The sequence below is a fragment of the Protopterus annectens genome, chromosome 3.part1 (genome assembly GCF_019279795.1).
Source record: "Protopterus annectens isolate FY-2018-M chromosome 3.part1, PAN1.0, whole genome shotgun sequence".
Taxonomy (NCBI): domain Eukaryota; kingdom Metazoa; phylum Chordata; order Ceratodontiformes; family Protopteridae; genus Protopterus; species Protopterus annectens.
The window spans coordinates 1,902,791,339-1,902,807,137 of NC_056732.1; the positions used below are offsets into that span (position 1 = coordinate 1,902,791,339).

The 15,799-nt window shown below is 37.0% G+C and overlaps 1 protein-coding gene across 1 annotated transcript in view; it reads left to right on the top strand.

Annotated features, from left to right (window-relative positions):
• The window catches only part of LOC122798817, a 3,666,270-nt gene that overhangs the window by 1,883,887 nt on the left and 1,766,584 nt on the right, over nucleotides 1-15,799 (top strand). Inside the window, exon 13 of the mRNA XM_044067940.1 lies at nucleotides 13,687-13,820. Within this exon, the coding sequence (XP_043923875.1) occupies nucleotides 13,687-13,820 (134 nt within the window). The remainder of the gene's footprint in view (nucleotides 1-13,686; nucleotides 13,821-15,799) is intronic.

A 15,799-nucleotide genomic window follows, 5' to 3' on the forward strand; every position in this document is an offset into this window, starting at 1 on the left:
TTACTAACGAAAATATTAAGTGTGAAATATAAAACACAATGGTAGATTTTTTTTTGTTCAAAAAAGAGGAGATGCTGTAATAAAGAATTAGAAAATTATCTTGTGTGAAAATAAATGTGAAAATATTGATAGTGATAGAAAGAATGGTATGATAAGATTATGGAAAAATATCATAGGGTATATCCTTGGAATGAGTTAAACATTGAGAAGAGGAATGCTACTGTTGCAAGAATGAAAAGATATGAAGGACAAATAGAAGGTCAGGATTTTTTTGGAGGTTATCTATACAAAAACTACCAGTGAAGGTGAATATGCCATATAAAATATAAAAGACAGAGTTTGTTTATATTGTGGTGAATCTGAAACTTGTGAACATGTTTTATACAATGTAAAAGATCAAAAATGTTATGGAAAAATATTATAGATAGGAAATATATGAATGAGTTTAAAGACGTGAACAATTTATATTTGGACATGACTGAATTTGGGTATTATAGAAACAAAAGTAAGAAAGAGGTTGAAAATCTTGATAAAAAAAATGTTGCTATATTATGGTTGATCTAGAACTAGAGAGTTAAGGAAATCACGTTCAATGAAAAATGGGACTTGGCAGTGATGTTGAAAAAAAATAAGGTTTTGGTTGTGGAAATTGGAGTGGGGGTAAGAAAAGTAATAAGTATGTGTTCTATATGATGAAGAAAAATGTAAAAGGAGAAATGTGATTTGTAAATAATGTTTGTGTGTGTGTGTGTGTGTGTGTGTGTGTGTGTGTGTGTGTGTGTGTGTGTGTGTGTATATATATATATATATATATATATATTTATTTATATTGTAAATAGCTGAAAATATGTATATATGCGTCTACTTCTGTTCAATGAAAACACGTTTCTGTGAAGAACAGACATACAACCCCATTTCAGTGAAAGTGGAGTTTCAACTGAAAGTGCACTTTCATGAACACTGGTTCACCAAACCGTAAATAAAAAAAAAAAAAAAACTGCAAACACGCTTTTGCAGGGGGGCAAGCACCCTGCACCCCCACACCCCACTACCTATATATATATATATATATATATATATATATATATATATATATATATCTGCGAGATCATGCTACAGTGGGGAAAAGGGGTATATTTCCTTATCCTACTGTACCGTGCTTCTGCACATTCGGTAAAGTGCACTTTCGCTGAAATGGGGTCATACTTCTGTTCTTCAAAGAAACGTGGTTTTGTTGAACAGAAGTAGACCCGTATCATATATATGTTTATATATATATATATATATATATATATATATATATATATATATATATATATATATATATATATATATATATATATATATATATATATTGACATATATATATATGTATATTGACATATACACACACACACACACACATATACACACACACATATATATATATATATATATATATATATATATATATATATATATATATGGGTCTAGGACATTTCACTGAATGCACATTTCACTGAAACTCAAATGACTGAACACAAATCACTGAAAGCACAATTCACTGAAACATTCACAGAAAGTTATATATGGCCTTTTCCCCACTGTAGTTAGTATATATAGTAAGAGGGGGTGTGGGGGGTGTAGCCCTCCACATATTTTAAGTATATATTATTTTTGGAAAAGAGTAATATATTGAGATTGCAAGTATCCATGTATATAGTTCAAAATATTTAAAATATGTGGGGGGGGCTATGCCCCCCACACCCCCCATTACTATATATACTAACTCCAGGGTCACACTACAGTGGGGAAAAGGCCATATATAACTGTAAGTGAATTGAGTTTTCAGTGAATTGAGCTTTCAGTGAAATGTGCATTCAGTGAAATATCCTAGACCCATATAATATATATATATATATATATATATATATATATATATATATATATATATATATATATATATATATATATTAAAATGTAAATAAGCAGGAATGTAAATAACAATTGATTGTGGAAATACTTATGGATTATATAAATGAAACCCCCTAAATGAAATTAAATTTAAGGAAAACAGATATTAATCAAAATTTTGAAAAAGATGCATTTTTGGTTATGGAAAAAAGGGTAGCAGGGGTAGAAAAATCAGAGTATATAAGAATGTATTAAGTTATAAATGGAAAAGTGGAAATATCTGTAAATAATTTATAATATGCAAATAATGTAAATATGTTGTGATTGTGACCCCCCTGCCTTGGCTCACTAATCAAGGAGCCTCAATCCTCACCAATAACACCAGTGAGGGATGTGGGTCTATATCACGAAATCGAACTTCCAAAATGTCGAACACCATAAGTTCGAACTTGGAAGATCGAATTCGGATAACATTGAAACTTTAAAACAGCAGGGAAAAAATTTGCTGTTCCGAAAAACACACATAACACAATCACACCAAACACCTTCAGAACCTACACTAAACCTAACATACACCAATATCTATGCACTATCCTTAACCCAGTCCTAACCCTAAAGTCTGTCACTATTGCACACTTACCTGATCCGCGCCCTAACCCTAAAGTCCATCACTATCGCACACTTATCTGACCCGCGCCCTAACCCTAAAGTCCGTCACTATCGCACACTTAACTTGATCCGCGTCCTAACCCTAAAGTCCGTTACTATCACACACTTACCTGACCTGCGCCCTAACCTTAAATTCCATCACTATTGCACACTTACCTGACCCATGCCCTAACCCTAAAGTCCATCACTACCCATTCGTACACTTACCTTGACCCAGTCCGAAAATGCCCAAGTCGCAGAAACGGCCAACCAAATTGGATTTCTGCGACATCGACATTCTCAACTTTCGAACTGCCAAGTTCATCCTTCTGGTATTTGGCGTTCTTAACATTCAGTTTTGCGATAGGAACCCAGGGATGTGCACATTGGGAGGATGACAAGTACACACACAGTAAAGCACAATTTCCCTTAAGAGCACACACAGAGATCACAGTCAGTCTGTGGCTGGTTTCTCTCTCCCTCTCTCTCCAGATCCCCAATAAGACTTCCCACTGGCACAGCTGTAGGGTTCAGATCTCAGCCGAGTGTTCAAGCCAAAACCTCCAGCACCCTCTCTGTCCAACCATTGCTTTGTGTTCCTGCCCAAGTATCTCACACACACACACACACACACACACACACACACACACACACACACACACACACACACACACACACACACACACACACACACACACGCACACACACACGCACACACACACTTCGAGATTTGATTTATTTGCAAACACACAGACACACCTTGGAAAGGCTGGTACAGGTGTAATAGCAATACCCCCTTCTGCCCAGACTATAAGGTAGTAATCACTGCCACCAACCACTACTTATCAGCTACCATAAGGCCCTTACAAATGGTGACCAATTCTACTGTGCAATGTTAGTGTTATCAAAATGGTAAGTGCGACCAGAACTTTTAAGGCTATTCCAGAGTGGCTTGTACAGTATCGCCAAATACATATGCAGGTACTTTAAGAGCTTAAATATCTCTAAACAAAACCAGCCACAATTAAAAGGTTTAAATATATTTAATAATAAATAATAAAAGCACAAGTCAATACTCATTAACTCAACACAGTGACAACAGAGTTCAGAATTATAGGAAATCTTATAAAATAGCATTGCAGGACAGTCTCACATAAATACAGAAAACATCTAGACTAATCTTGCTGTAAGTCTTACTTACAGAGCAAAGACTAGTGCTGGTAAGAGGATTTTTACAGGTCCAGAACAATATACAAAATGCACTGACTTTCTCTCTGAGATAGTTCTAAGTTACTAATAAACATTTCTGCTGGGTCATCTCAGATTACATCATTCTTGTCAACTCTGCTTTTAGTTTCCAGGCCAACAGAAACTTAAAATATAACACCTTAGTGTCAAGGATATTTTTCTCTTAGAAGCTGACACTTATCTCTTAGAAACTTGCCTGGAACTGGAAATCATAAAACTGTTAAACACATTTACATTTGAAACCTGCAATTACCTCTGTTTCCAGACAATAGGAAAACCTACAACTCTAGACATTGTGTCTGCTTTGAGCTGAAACAGAGATAAGAGTCATAAACAATTTGTACTTATTTTCTTAGAGTTTGCAAGTTAACTCTCTATATTCCAGCCTTTACCATCAACACATACATTTGCATAGGCATGTAGTTTATACACATTTCTGCTCTTTTCCAGCAGGGTGCACGGTGGTTACATTCTTGTAGCTCAGTACGGCACATATAGTTTTCTTACATTTGTAGACAAGCCTATGGATCATATTAATATTTTCAATGACACAGAATTATTTACAAAATTGTAGCTAGCTGGGCTGGCAGCCTTTATAATGATAATCAATAAAGAACCCCTACTATTTTGAAAAATGCTATAAGGTCTTTTATATCCACATGAGCTACCACCAACTCAAATAGATGGTTCTCTGGTTTAATATCTCATCTGAAGGATGACACATTTATGAGTACAGCAACCCCATTATACTACCCTGTGGTCTTAGCAATTCATCAGCTAGGTGTGAGAATAGAATCCACAACCTTTTGCGCCAAAGTTAAGTCTGTTATCTGTTGTGCCACTGACACTGCTTTATATTCCATTTTGCCAAAAATGCCCAGCTTTTTATGCAAGTAAGACAGAAAGGACATTTAGGAAAAGAGTGTATGAATATTAATAAATGTGATTATATTGATTCTTTGTTTAAATTTATAGAACAACATCCAGATCACTATTTTTATTTACAGTTGTAGAAAATGTTCACAGAGAGGGTATATAGAAAGAGAACTGGTCTGACACCTTAGGCTACAGGCTGATAAAGCCCCTAGTCTGTTTGACCATATTGCAGAAAGTAGTATTTTATAGATGAAAACTCAATCTTCTTAGTGGTTTCAAAATATTTTTTATGTTTTAAAATTATGCATGCTTTAGTATGTGAATACTAAAAAAAATGTCTTTAAACATTTAACATTTTGTTACTTGACTTGTAGCATAACCTTCAGGTTGTTTAAAAAAAGTTTTAGATTTGTTTTTTAGTTCCAATGAAGTCCTAACACTAGCAGGACAAAATAAAAATGTAGGTGTTTGAGAGAAGCTTTGCAGTGTTGCTTTTGTTAATGCTGTTTGTGATGCCCTTGCACTGGCCCATTAATCAAGGAGCCTCAATCCTCACCACTGGCAACAGTGAGGGACATACACAATGGGAGGATTACAGGTACACACACAATAAAATGCAATTTCCCTTAAGAGAACACAGAAACCACAGTTAGTCTGGGGCTGGTTTCACCCTCTTTCTCCAGATCCCCATTAAGACTCCCCACTGGCACAGCTATAGGGTTAAGATCTCACTGAGAGGTCAAGCTAAGACTTCCAGCACCCTCTCTGTCCAACCAGTGCTTCATGTCCCTGCCCAAGTAGCTGACACACACACTTTGAGATTTGATTTGTATATACACACAGACACACACACACACACACACACACACACACACACACACACACACACACACACACACACACACACCTGTGAAAGGCTGACACAGGTTTACTAGCTATGCCCCCTTCTGCCCAGACTATAAGGTAGTTATCACTGCCAATAACCCCTCTTATCAGCTACTTTATGGCCCTTACCAAAGGGTGTCCGATTTTACTGTGTAATATTACTATTATCCAAATGGTAGTGTTGACCAAGGCTATTTAGGAGTGGCCCGTACAGTGTCACCAAACACTGCAAGTACCCTAACAGCTTAAATATATCTCACAAGTATCAGCCACAAAGATAAGAGTAAATATATTTAATAATAAATAGTAAAAGAAAAAGATAATACTCAATGACAAACACAGTTATTTCAGAGCTCAGAATCACAGGAAATATTTTAAAACAACACTGCAGGACAGTCTCAAATAAATATAGAAAACATCTAAACTAATCTTTACTATATTCCTAACTTTATCTGAAAGAAATTACTGTACCCTAAGTCTTACAGAGCAAGTGTAGATGTGATGAATGTTTCCAGGTCAAAGACAAAATACAAAATGCAGTTTCTCTCTGAGACAGTTCTTAAATCAATATCAAATATTACTGCTGGATTAGCTTGGATGACATCACTTTTTGCCACCCAACTTTAGTTCCCAAGCTAAACCAGAAACTAACAGAATGTTAACATCACTGTGTGAGAAATACATATCTCTCAGATATTTGCTCAGAACTGTGTAGCTATTAGGAAGTCATAAAACAATAAAACACTTTATATTTTAAACCTAGTAATTGCTTTTCTTTCAAGACAATAGAACAACTTCTAGCTGAAGACATTGTGTCTGCTTCTGCATTGAAACTGAGAGATAACATCTCTTGTTTATGGCCCAGCTATAAAGTAACTTAACCTCTACTATTCTTAAGTTTTGCAGGTTAATCTTCTATGTTCCAACAGGGTATGCTGTGGTTACATCTTAGCTCAGGACCTAACATACAGTTCTGTATAAATCATATCAATATTCACAAATGACATAGAATTATTTAGAAAATTCCAGATAGCTGGGCTGGCAGTGTCACATTGTTTATTTATTTATTTTTTACATGTACTACATTTGGCTGGTTCTTGTGCCATATTCAATAGAAGTTTTATTCAGCCAGTACTTTCAAGGTCTATTTCACAATCTCTAGAAAAGGAAGAAAGGAAGTAGGCACTTACTGCAGCAGTACACCTCTATGAATACCTTTCAGCCTTGTCTTCTTTTTTTCTTCTGATAGACCTAGCCAAACCACAAGAAAATAAATATCATATACAGTCTGACTAGGGCCTTAATTGTCAGAAATGTCTTTCTTTAGTCAGTGGTGGTAGCTAAGTTGCTAAGGAAATTATCACACTGGCACAATTGTCAGACTTTGGACTGTTGTTGAGGATGTCAGCTAGGGCAGTTATTTCCATTTGCTTTGACTTACAGTGCCTTCAGAAAGGATTAGCTGTTCTCATTGTGATTATAGATAGCTAAATCTTAAAGAGTTTTCATCCTCTTCTTGAACAGGATCTGTTCAGAGACCAGTCTTTTTCCATGGAGCTCTGATGACAGTCCCAGGCTGTACTCATTTTATTGTGATTTTCTTTTGTATAGAACAATTCCATTGATATTAATCTTGCCTTTTCCTAGTTCTGAAAGGAACATAGGGATTCTATTCTATCCAAGACCTTAGGAATTTCAATGAGCACATTCAGTGCATCATATTCCAGATGGTGGTTTTCCAATGAGTTGTGTCCCTGTTGTTGCAGAGCACCTTCATTGTATTGCCAGACATGATGGATACCTCTTGGAATATTACTGCCTGTAGTCTAGCAGGAAGTTATTTTGATTCACTGTGGGAAGCACCTGTTTAATAGAAGGTGTTGCTGTTTAGGCTGTCTTCTGTGCCCAGAGTGTTCATCAGGCTACATATTTAGGAGGTAGAGGCCAGTCAGGAGAAGAAACTCTATACGTCCTCTAGCTGGTTGCCTGGCGTCTGGTTGCCCTGTCAAAGGACTTCCTGGTTGCATCCCTGGAATATAAACTGCCACGGATATAGTCCCTGAATTGACTACAAACTGTAAAAGTCCTGTCTTATTTCATCTCAGAGGGTAGCCTTCAGTGGCATGGAATTGCACACTTATCTAGTGTCAGTCATTCCTTCCATGATTGAGGCTAGAATGTCATAGCCTTGTCAACTTTGATGTAAGCAGGGTCAGTATGTGAGTATAAAAAAGGCTCCAAGTAAGGACCCTGTTGTGTCCTCTGGGGTTGATTGCTACTAATATATTCATGGTACATTTTGCATACCTGAGGATGCAGATGTTGAAATGAATTGTGAGCTGTCAATAGCTACAAAGTCACTACATGCTAGCATACCTTCTCTTTGTGCAGGACCGTTATCACTGGGTACTGACAGGGTGGACTATCCTCACCAATCTAAAGCTGACCTAGAATATTGTCAATGTGAATGTGAATTCCTTGCCCAGGTTGTGCCCGAAAAGGATCCTTGGATCAGTGTACTTGTGACACTGCCAGCCCAGCTATTTGGAATTTTGTAAATAATTCTATGTCATTTGTGAATATTGATATGATTTATACAGAACTGTATATTATGTACTGAGCTAAGATATAACCACAGCATACCCTGCTGACTTAGAACAGAAATGCATATAAACTATATATATGTGCAAATGTATATTATTTTAACAGTAGAAAGTAGAACGTACAGAGTTAACTTGCAAAACTTCAAGAAAGTAAGTTGAAATTAGGCTGTTTTATGATTGTGCTATAAAAGTTTATTTCAATGCAGCAAGGAGACAGGATGTCTTGAACTAGGGTGCCTTCTGCATTGTTTTGTAAGTGTTTTATTTTTTATGTCTTCTAGCAACTACAAAGATCTGAGCGATATGTAGTTCTCACACAGAGATGTTAAATTATGTTAAGTTTCTGTTTAGGCTGGGAACTGAAGTCAGGTGACAAAGATTGATGTCATCCACGCTAACCCAGCAGTAATAGTTGATATTAATTTAAGAACTCTCTCAGAGAGAGACTGTGCATTTTGTATTTTGTCTTTGACCTGATAATATCCACTCATCGTCATCACCATCTAAACTTGCTCTGTAAGTAAGATTTAGGGTATAGTATCTCCTTTAGATATATATAGGAGTATAGTAAAGATTAGTTTAGATGTTTTCTGTATTTATTTGAGACTGTCCTGCAATGTTGTTTTAAAATATTACCTGTGATTTTGAACCCTGAAATTACTGTGTTGATTTACTATTGTCTTGTTCTTTTATTATTTATTATTAAATATATTTAAACCTATCTTTGTGGCTGCTATTGGTGAGACATATTTAACTTCTTAGGGTACTTGCATATGTATTTGGTGACACTGTACAGGTCACTCCTAAATAGCCTGGCGCTTGGTCAAAACTACCATTTGGATAATAGTAACTTTACACAGTAGGACTGGACACCCTTTGTAAGGGCCTTATAGTAGCTAAGTAGGGGTTGGTGGCAGTGATAACTACCTTATAGTCTGGGCAGAAGGGGGCACAGCTAGTAAACCTGTGCCAGCCTCCCCAGGAGTGTCTGTGTGTTTGTATATAAATCAAATCTCAAAGCGTGTGTGTGTGTGTGTGTGTGTGTGTGTGTGTGTGTGTGTGTGTGTGTGTGTGTGTGTGTGTGTGTGTGTGTGTGTGTGTGTGTGTGTGTGTGTCAGCTACCTGGACAGGGACACGAAGCACTGGTGGGACAGAGAGGGTGCTGGAGGTCTTGGCTTGGACCCTTAGCTGAAATCTTAACCCTATAGCTGTGCAATTGGGGAGTCTTATTGGGGGTCTGGAGAAAGAGGGATGAACCAGCCCCAGACTGACTGTGATCTCTGTGTGCTCTTAAGAGAAATTGCACTTTACTGTGTGTGTGTGTGTGTGTGTGTGTGTGTGTGTGTGTGTGTGTGTGTGTGTGTGTGTGTGTATACTTGTCATCCTCCCATTGTGTACATCCCTCACTGTTGCCAGTGGTGAGGATTGAGGCTCCTTGATTACTCGGCCAGTGCAGGGTGTCACAGTACTTATCCAGTCAACAAATGCAGTTATAAATAAATTGTCTCTTCCTTTTTCACTGCCTCATTTCCAGGGTGAGGAGAACATCTCTGCTCTTTCACTGTTCAAAAGAAATGGTCTTTCTGGACAGGGAGCTGTATGCATTCCTCTGACTGTAAAGGCTATGGATTGAAAACCACTGCAGATTTATTGGGGTTATGCTTATAAGGTCTACCAACTCATCTACCACGTTACCTAAACAAGCTACGTTTATGTAGTCTGACTCCTCCCTCTGCAGAGGGTCAGTGCAGGACTGGCATTGAACTATAGAAATTACCTTCATCCAATACACGTTTCACATTCCAAGCAAAGTGAAATTTGGCTGGTTGACTCCTTGAGCCATTCTTCCATTTCTCTCCTTGAGCAGATGATTCATGAGCCATAACTTGAATGTAGTTAAATAAATGCTAAGCCAAAAAAAGTAAAAATAATCAAAAAAGACTCAAATTATAAAATCTGTAATACTTTATTTAATGCAACACCATGATACTATGGTTATTTGGGTGTTTAACTGGACTGAGAGGTGTCTTCTGTTGTCATACTCCTGTCATTGGACCTCGGACTGGTGAATCAATCACCGGCAACTGATTGATTGGTCTTATGTAGGCTAGCCAAAAGTAAATAAATAGCAGGAGCACTCTAGCTGAGACTCTGCATAAAAGAGCTGCAGTAGGAAGGTGGGTAGACAAAGTGTTGTTTCCTGCAGGTTTTCAGAATATATTACAGAAAATGGATAAGCTGTAGTCTGACATCTTCTCTATAAGTAATGCTCAGGGAGTCTTAAAAGCAGAGCAGTAGAAAGGTGGGCAGGCAACTTGTTCCTGAAAGCATTAGAATATATTGCAGAAAAGTGATAAGTTGTAGTCTGATGTCTGCTGTATAAATATTGCTCAGGGAGACCTTAAAGGAACAGTACAAGTACTCAGCCTGCCATATATTTATTTCAAACTATAATTTGTAGAAAGTTACCATAAATGTTCAGACAGACCTAGTAAGGTGATAACAAAAGAGAGTAGGATAAAAATAAATTTTCTGGCTCTGTCTTTGTGTGGTCCCCTGACTCATCTTACTCTGATGGTTTACTAGGTTAGATTCAGCACAACGAAGAACCTTTCAAATAAGGTTTATAATAATATATACTGCATATATATTCTTCTCATATGAGTTGATCTATAAGACAGCCCTCTTTGATGGCTCAGGTATGGTCTTTGTCCATATATCTGAATATAGGTATCTCCTCCATCCAGCCTCAGCTGTTGGTGCTCCTTGTATGTCAAGTAGTTATATACTTACTTGTTACTCATTAGCAGTGTAAGTGCCATATCTTCATTTGTATTTCAGGTAGTTGCATACTTACAGTACATGTTACTTATTAGCACTGTTAGTGCCACATTTTCATTTGTATTTCAGGTAGTTACATACTTAGAGTACATGCTACTCGTTAGCACTGTTAGTGCCACATCTTCATTTGTATTTCAGGTAGTTACATACTTACAGTACATGTTACTCATTAGCAGTGTAAGTGCCACATCTTCATTTGTATTTCAGGTAGTTACATACTTATAGTACATGTTACTTGTTAGCACTGTTAGTGCCACATCTTCATTTGTATTTCGGGTAGTTACATACTTACAGTACATGTTAGTCATTAGCAGTGTAAGTGCCACATCTTCATTTGTATTTCAGGAAGTTACATACTTACAGTACGTTACTCATTAGCACTGTTAGTGCCACATCTTCATTTATATTTCAGGTAGTTGTATACTTACAGTACATGTTACTCATTAGCACTGTTAGTGCCACATCTTCATTTGTATTTCAAATAGTTACATACTTACAGTACATGTTACTTGTTAGCAAAGTGCCACATCTTCATTTGTATTTCTTGGTTGCAGGAAGGGAATCAAAAAACACAAACAGGTGGGCTTTGGAGAGGTACATGTATCTGTTGCATCCTTGAGCAAGGGATTATCTAGAGTTTTGCAACATTCTGATTGTTAGAAATGATTAACCCAGCCAGGAATCCATCAAAAAGTGTCTGCTAATGTTGATAAACTAATAATACAAAACTGTGTCTCTTCAAAATGTTCATGGAGTTGTATCAGTGTAATTGAATTGCAGCACCTAGAATAAAAACAAAATCTTGCCCATAGCATAAGGCATAAGGTATGGTAATAAACATTTAAGTGATAGTTTGCTTTGTTGGCTACTTCTATTAATTTTCATGGTATGTGAATCTGGTTGCAGTCACTTTGGGATGAGAAACCTTGGTCCAGATCATAGATTATCACATTTACTATTTATTTAACTGTTTGTTCACATGGTAAGTAGACTGATCTGTTAACCTCTTTTCAGCCATGACCCAAACTCAAACAGCAGGAAAATACATCATGGTCTTTCAGGCAACAGTATTACATGCAAGGAGAACACATAGCAAAATTCAGAACAAAGTAAGATTGAATGCAGATAAAATAATATTAGAAGTTCCAGTCATTGTGCATTGAAAAAAAAGATATATATGGAATTCATTCTGATATGTGCATAAAATACAATGCAATTATACATGTAATACATAAAATTATGATATATATATATATATATATATATATATATATATATATATATATATATATATGTATGCAGAATTTGCGTATTTAAGATACTGCATTAAGAAGCTGAGATAACGTTATTAAATAGATTATAGTATTAATGATATGGGATGATTAGTTACATTGTCACGGTAGCATTTGCAGGTAGATTAAGTAAAGAGATGCTCTTTTAGTGTATCTTTGAAGCTTTTACAAGTTTCTAGAGTTTTGATATCTATAATCAGGTGGTTCCAGGTAGCCGGTCCCAGTCTAGAGAAGACTATCTCACCTACAGCAGTTTTAAATGGAGGGTGTATTAGAGTGAAACTGTTATCTTGTGTACTTCTGAGTTCATAAGGTTTGTTTGTAAAAGTAGTTTCAGTCTTAAAGTAGGACAGTGACAATGTTGAATTACAACAAGCCTTTCATGGAAGTGTGACACAACAACAAATCTTGATGCTTTATCCACCTCTTACTACAACTTGAGGATTCCTGTACCTCTCTAACCTGAACACATATTATTAATTTCCACCTAATTATACTCTGCTTCTCTTGGTCAGTCGTCATCATATGTTTCTGCGTGAACTGCTGTATTTTTATTTATTTATTTATTTACCATTTGTTTACCGGGTAAATCTGACTTGGAATGAAGCCAGTTTTCAGCAGAGGCCCAGGGAGAAACACTCCAGATGCATGTCTTTGTAATGTGGGAGGAAACTGGAGTACCTGGAGAAAACCCATACGAACGCAGGGAGAACATGCAGACTCTGCACAGAAGGCACTCCAGCTGAAAATCGAACCGGAGAACCACTTGCTGTGAGCCGACAATTCTACCTCTGCACCACTGCACCATCCATATATAGCCTGCTCTCCTTACTTTTTCCAATCTTCAGTTTTCCTCCAATCCTTCTCCCCTTCACTTACTTTTGCATCTAATTTATCACAGAGAATAAAACAGTTTCCATCTGGGGGTTTGTAAAAAAGGTGCACAGTTTCATGTTTCATGTAAAACTTCAGTGATCTGTTCTCTTTTCATATGAGCTGCAAGAAAAATATATCAACATTAAATCTGCGTAATCATGCTTCACTTAACTCTGGGAGATAGCGGCTTACAGGACCAACATTATCTGCAGATATTGTCTCTTCAGGAATTTACACAACATGTGTATACAGAAGGTGTTAAACAGTTGTATAAAATGTCTGTTGAACAGTGCTAAAATGTGGTTGTATTATTCAGACGTAGGTTAAAAATGTCCTTACAGTTAGTAAATAACTTTTTTCAGATCCTTGCCCTTTATGCAGTTATGCATTTTCATAGTATGTGTGGTATTACTTATTTGAACATTTGTGTTTAGGCAGTTTACTTCGTTTGTGTGCACTGATGCAATAGACTAGTCAAAACATTTTTCTGAGGTCCACCCCAGTGAATGGTTCTTTTTTTACAGAAATTCCTGCTTTGAAGGACTTCGCTATTCAGACTGCAATGAAGAAAAGAAAACTTGCTGAAAAGAAAGTGATCCGAAGTGTGGCATCATTCATTAGTGATGTGGTTACATATTTGATGAATCATTCATCACAGGTATATCCTTAACCTTTAACAGAAATGTAGAAGCACTCTGAGGATCATACTAATGTTAATGAACTTTACAAAAATAACAGTATAAAGAAAAATTAGTAATGAAAGTGAACTGCAATAAATACAGACTAAAGTAAACATTTTAATAAAGTAGTGATTTAAATGCAGCTATAAATCTGAAAGAAATGAATAAAGATTAAAATCCTGAACTGAATCAAAAAGTTCATTTGTTATTGCTGGTAGCAGATTGCTGGCATAGAGTAAGAGATGCCATCCATTAATAGCTGGGTTTACTTAGCTGGTTACTAGTGTACAAATGTCTGGGGATGGAGTGGAGTGTTGAAAGGTCAGATGCCTGTCTTATTTTCTATGCTGAGTGAGGCTGACAGAAAAGTAATTTTTTAAAGAAGGAGCACCCTCTAAATGAAGCCCAAGGCTAGCTCCAGGTGGTTCTTATGGTATTGCTTTGTATGAAGTGAGTTCAAATTATGCTTGAATTCACAAATCAGTCTGAAGCACAATTAAAACTTATACTTAATTTGCGGGCAAACTTTCTCACCTATGTTGGGAGTTTAGTCCTGAGACACTTTTACTTAATGTAAAGAACTGTAAGGTTACAGCAACCATAGCTGGCCTTATGTTTAGGCCGTCTAGGCAGCTGCCTAGGATGCCATTCTTGTAGGGGCACCTTTTCACATTTATTTATTTAGTTTTTAAAGCAATGAAACACTGAGGTTATTTGCTGTAATAAACAAATAAGCAGCTGTTCATTTTTGTTTTAAAAAAACTGGTTACATATGAGATATGCACAGATAAAGTAGCTATAATTGCTAGGGCTGTTTGTGGATGAAATGAGTAGCTGTTATTGTTTGCACATTATTCTGGCTTTATGATTTGGGTGAATCATCTGGGTATACTTTAATGTCTGATAACTGTACGGGGGGTTTGGGTTGTGCAGATGAAAGTAACTTACTCCCTTGTCATTTACTCATTTTAAACAGTCATATCTTTCAAAGTAGTAAGGACATAAAATGCATCATAAAACATCCAGACCTCCAGATCTCTTAGTGGCCTCCACACCACAAAGTGGATTTTGACTCAAATGTCGTAGTCACATGTGACCTGAACCCCACCTAGTCTAAAACTGGACCTGCTTAGAGATGTGCGCAGAAGGTCACTGTAGCTTATAAGCAAGGGTATGGCTTCTAGATTCAAGGATTTCATTATTCCACTTTACTCAGTTGTCATCAGAAATCATTGAGTGCAACGTCACCTTCGGAATCTGGCCAGGTGTATGCAACAACTGGAGCATCTTCAGAGGATTCTTATGAAAAGAGTAAAAGGTGCAAACAACATGTCTTATGTGGACCGCCTCAAAGCCATATCCCTGTATTTTATCTCCCACAGACTTCAAAGAGGCGATCTATCCCTGGCCTACAAAGCGTCCTCTGATCCCACTTTGCTGTACCTGATGCACAGCTGGAAAACAAATAACATCAGAATTACCAGATCCAGAGACTTAAACATTGTCTGCAGTATAAATAGGATATGTTGTAGGAACAGGTATGTGTCTTAGAGACTACACCTTCTCTGGAACAGGCTTGCCATCCACGTGAAGCAGATTTCTTCCCTAACCCACTTCAAGAGTAACTTGATCCACCGGATGGGAAATAGGAAACTTACCCCTGGTCTGACACCTATGTCTGTAGTAGACAGAGGCAGCCTGCAAATGCTTGACCACCCATGCCCAAGCCTCCATAAAACACCTTAAAATAACCATAGGATATCATAACTTGTCAGGTACATATGGGAAGCATGGCTAGGCTTAAAAAGGGCCCCTGGGTTCCTTAGCCTATGCGGGGGACAAGGGATGATGACATTATTTTTTTAAATTTCCTTATGGCATCTGGTGACTGACTGCTGTCTTAATGCAGTTATTTCTTCCACTGTTGTAATAGTGTAGTCTTGGTCATTTAGGCAGT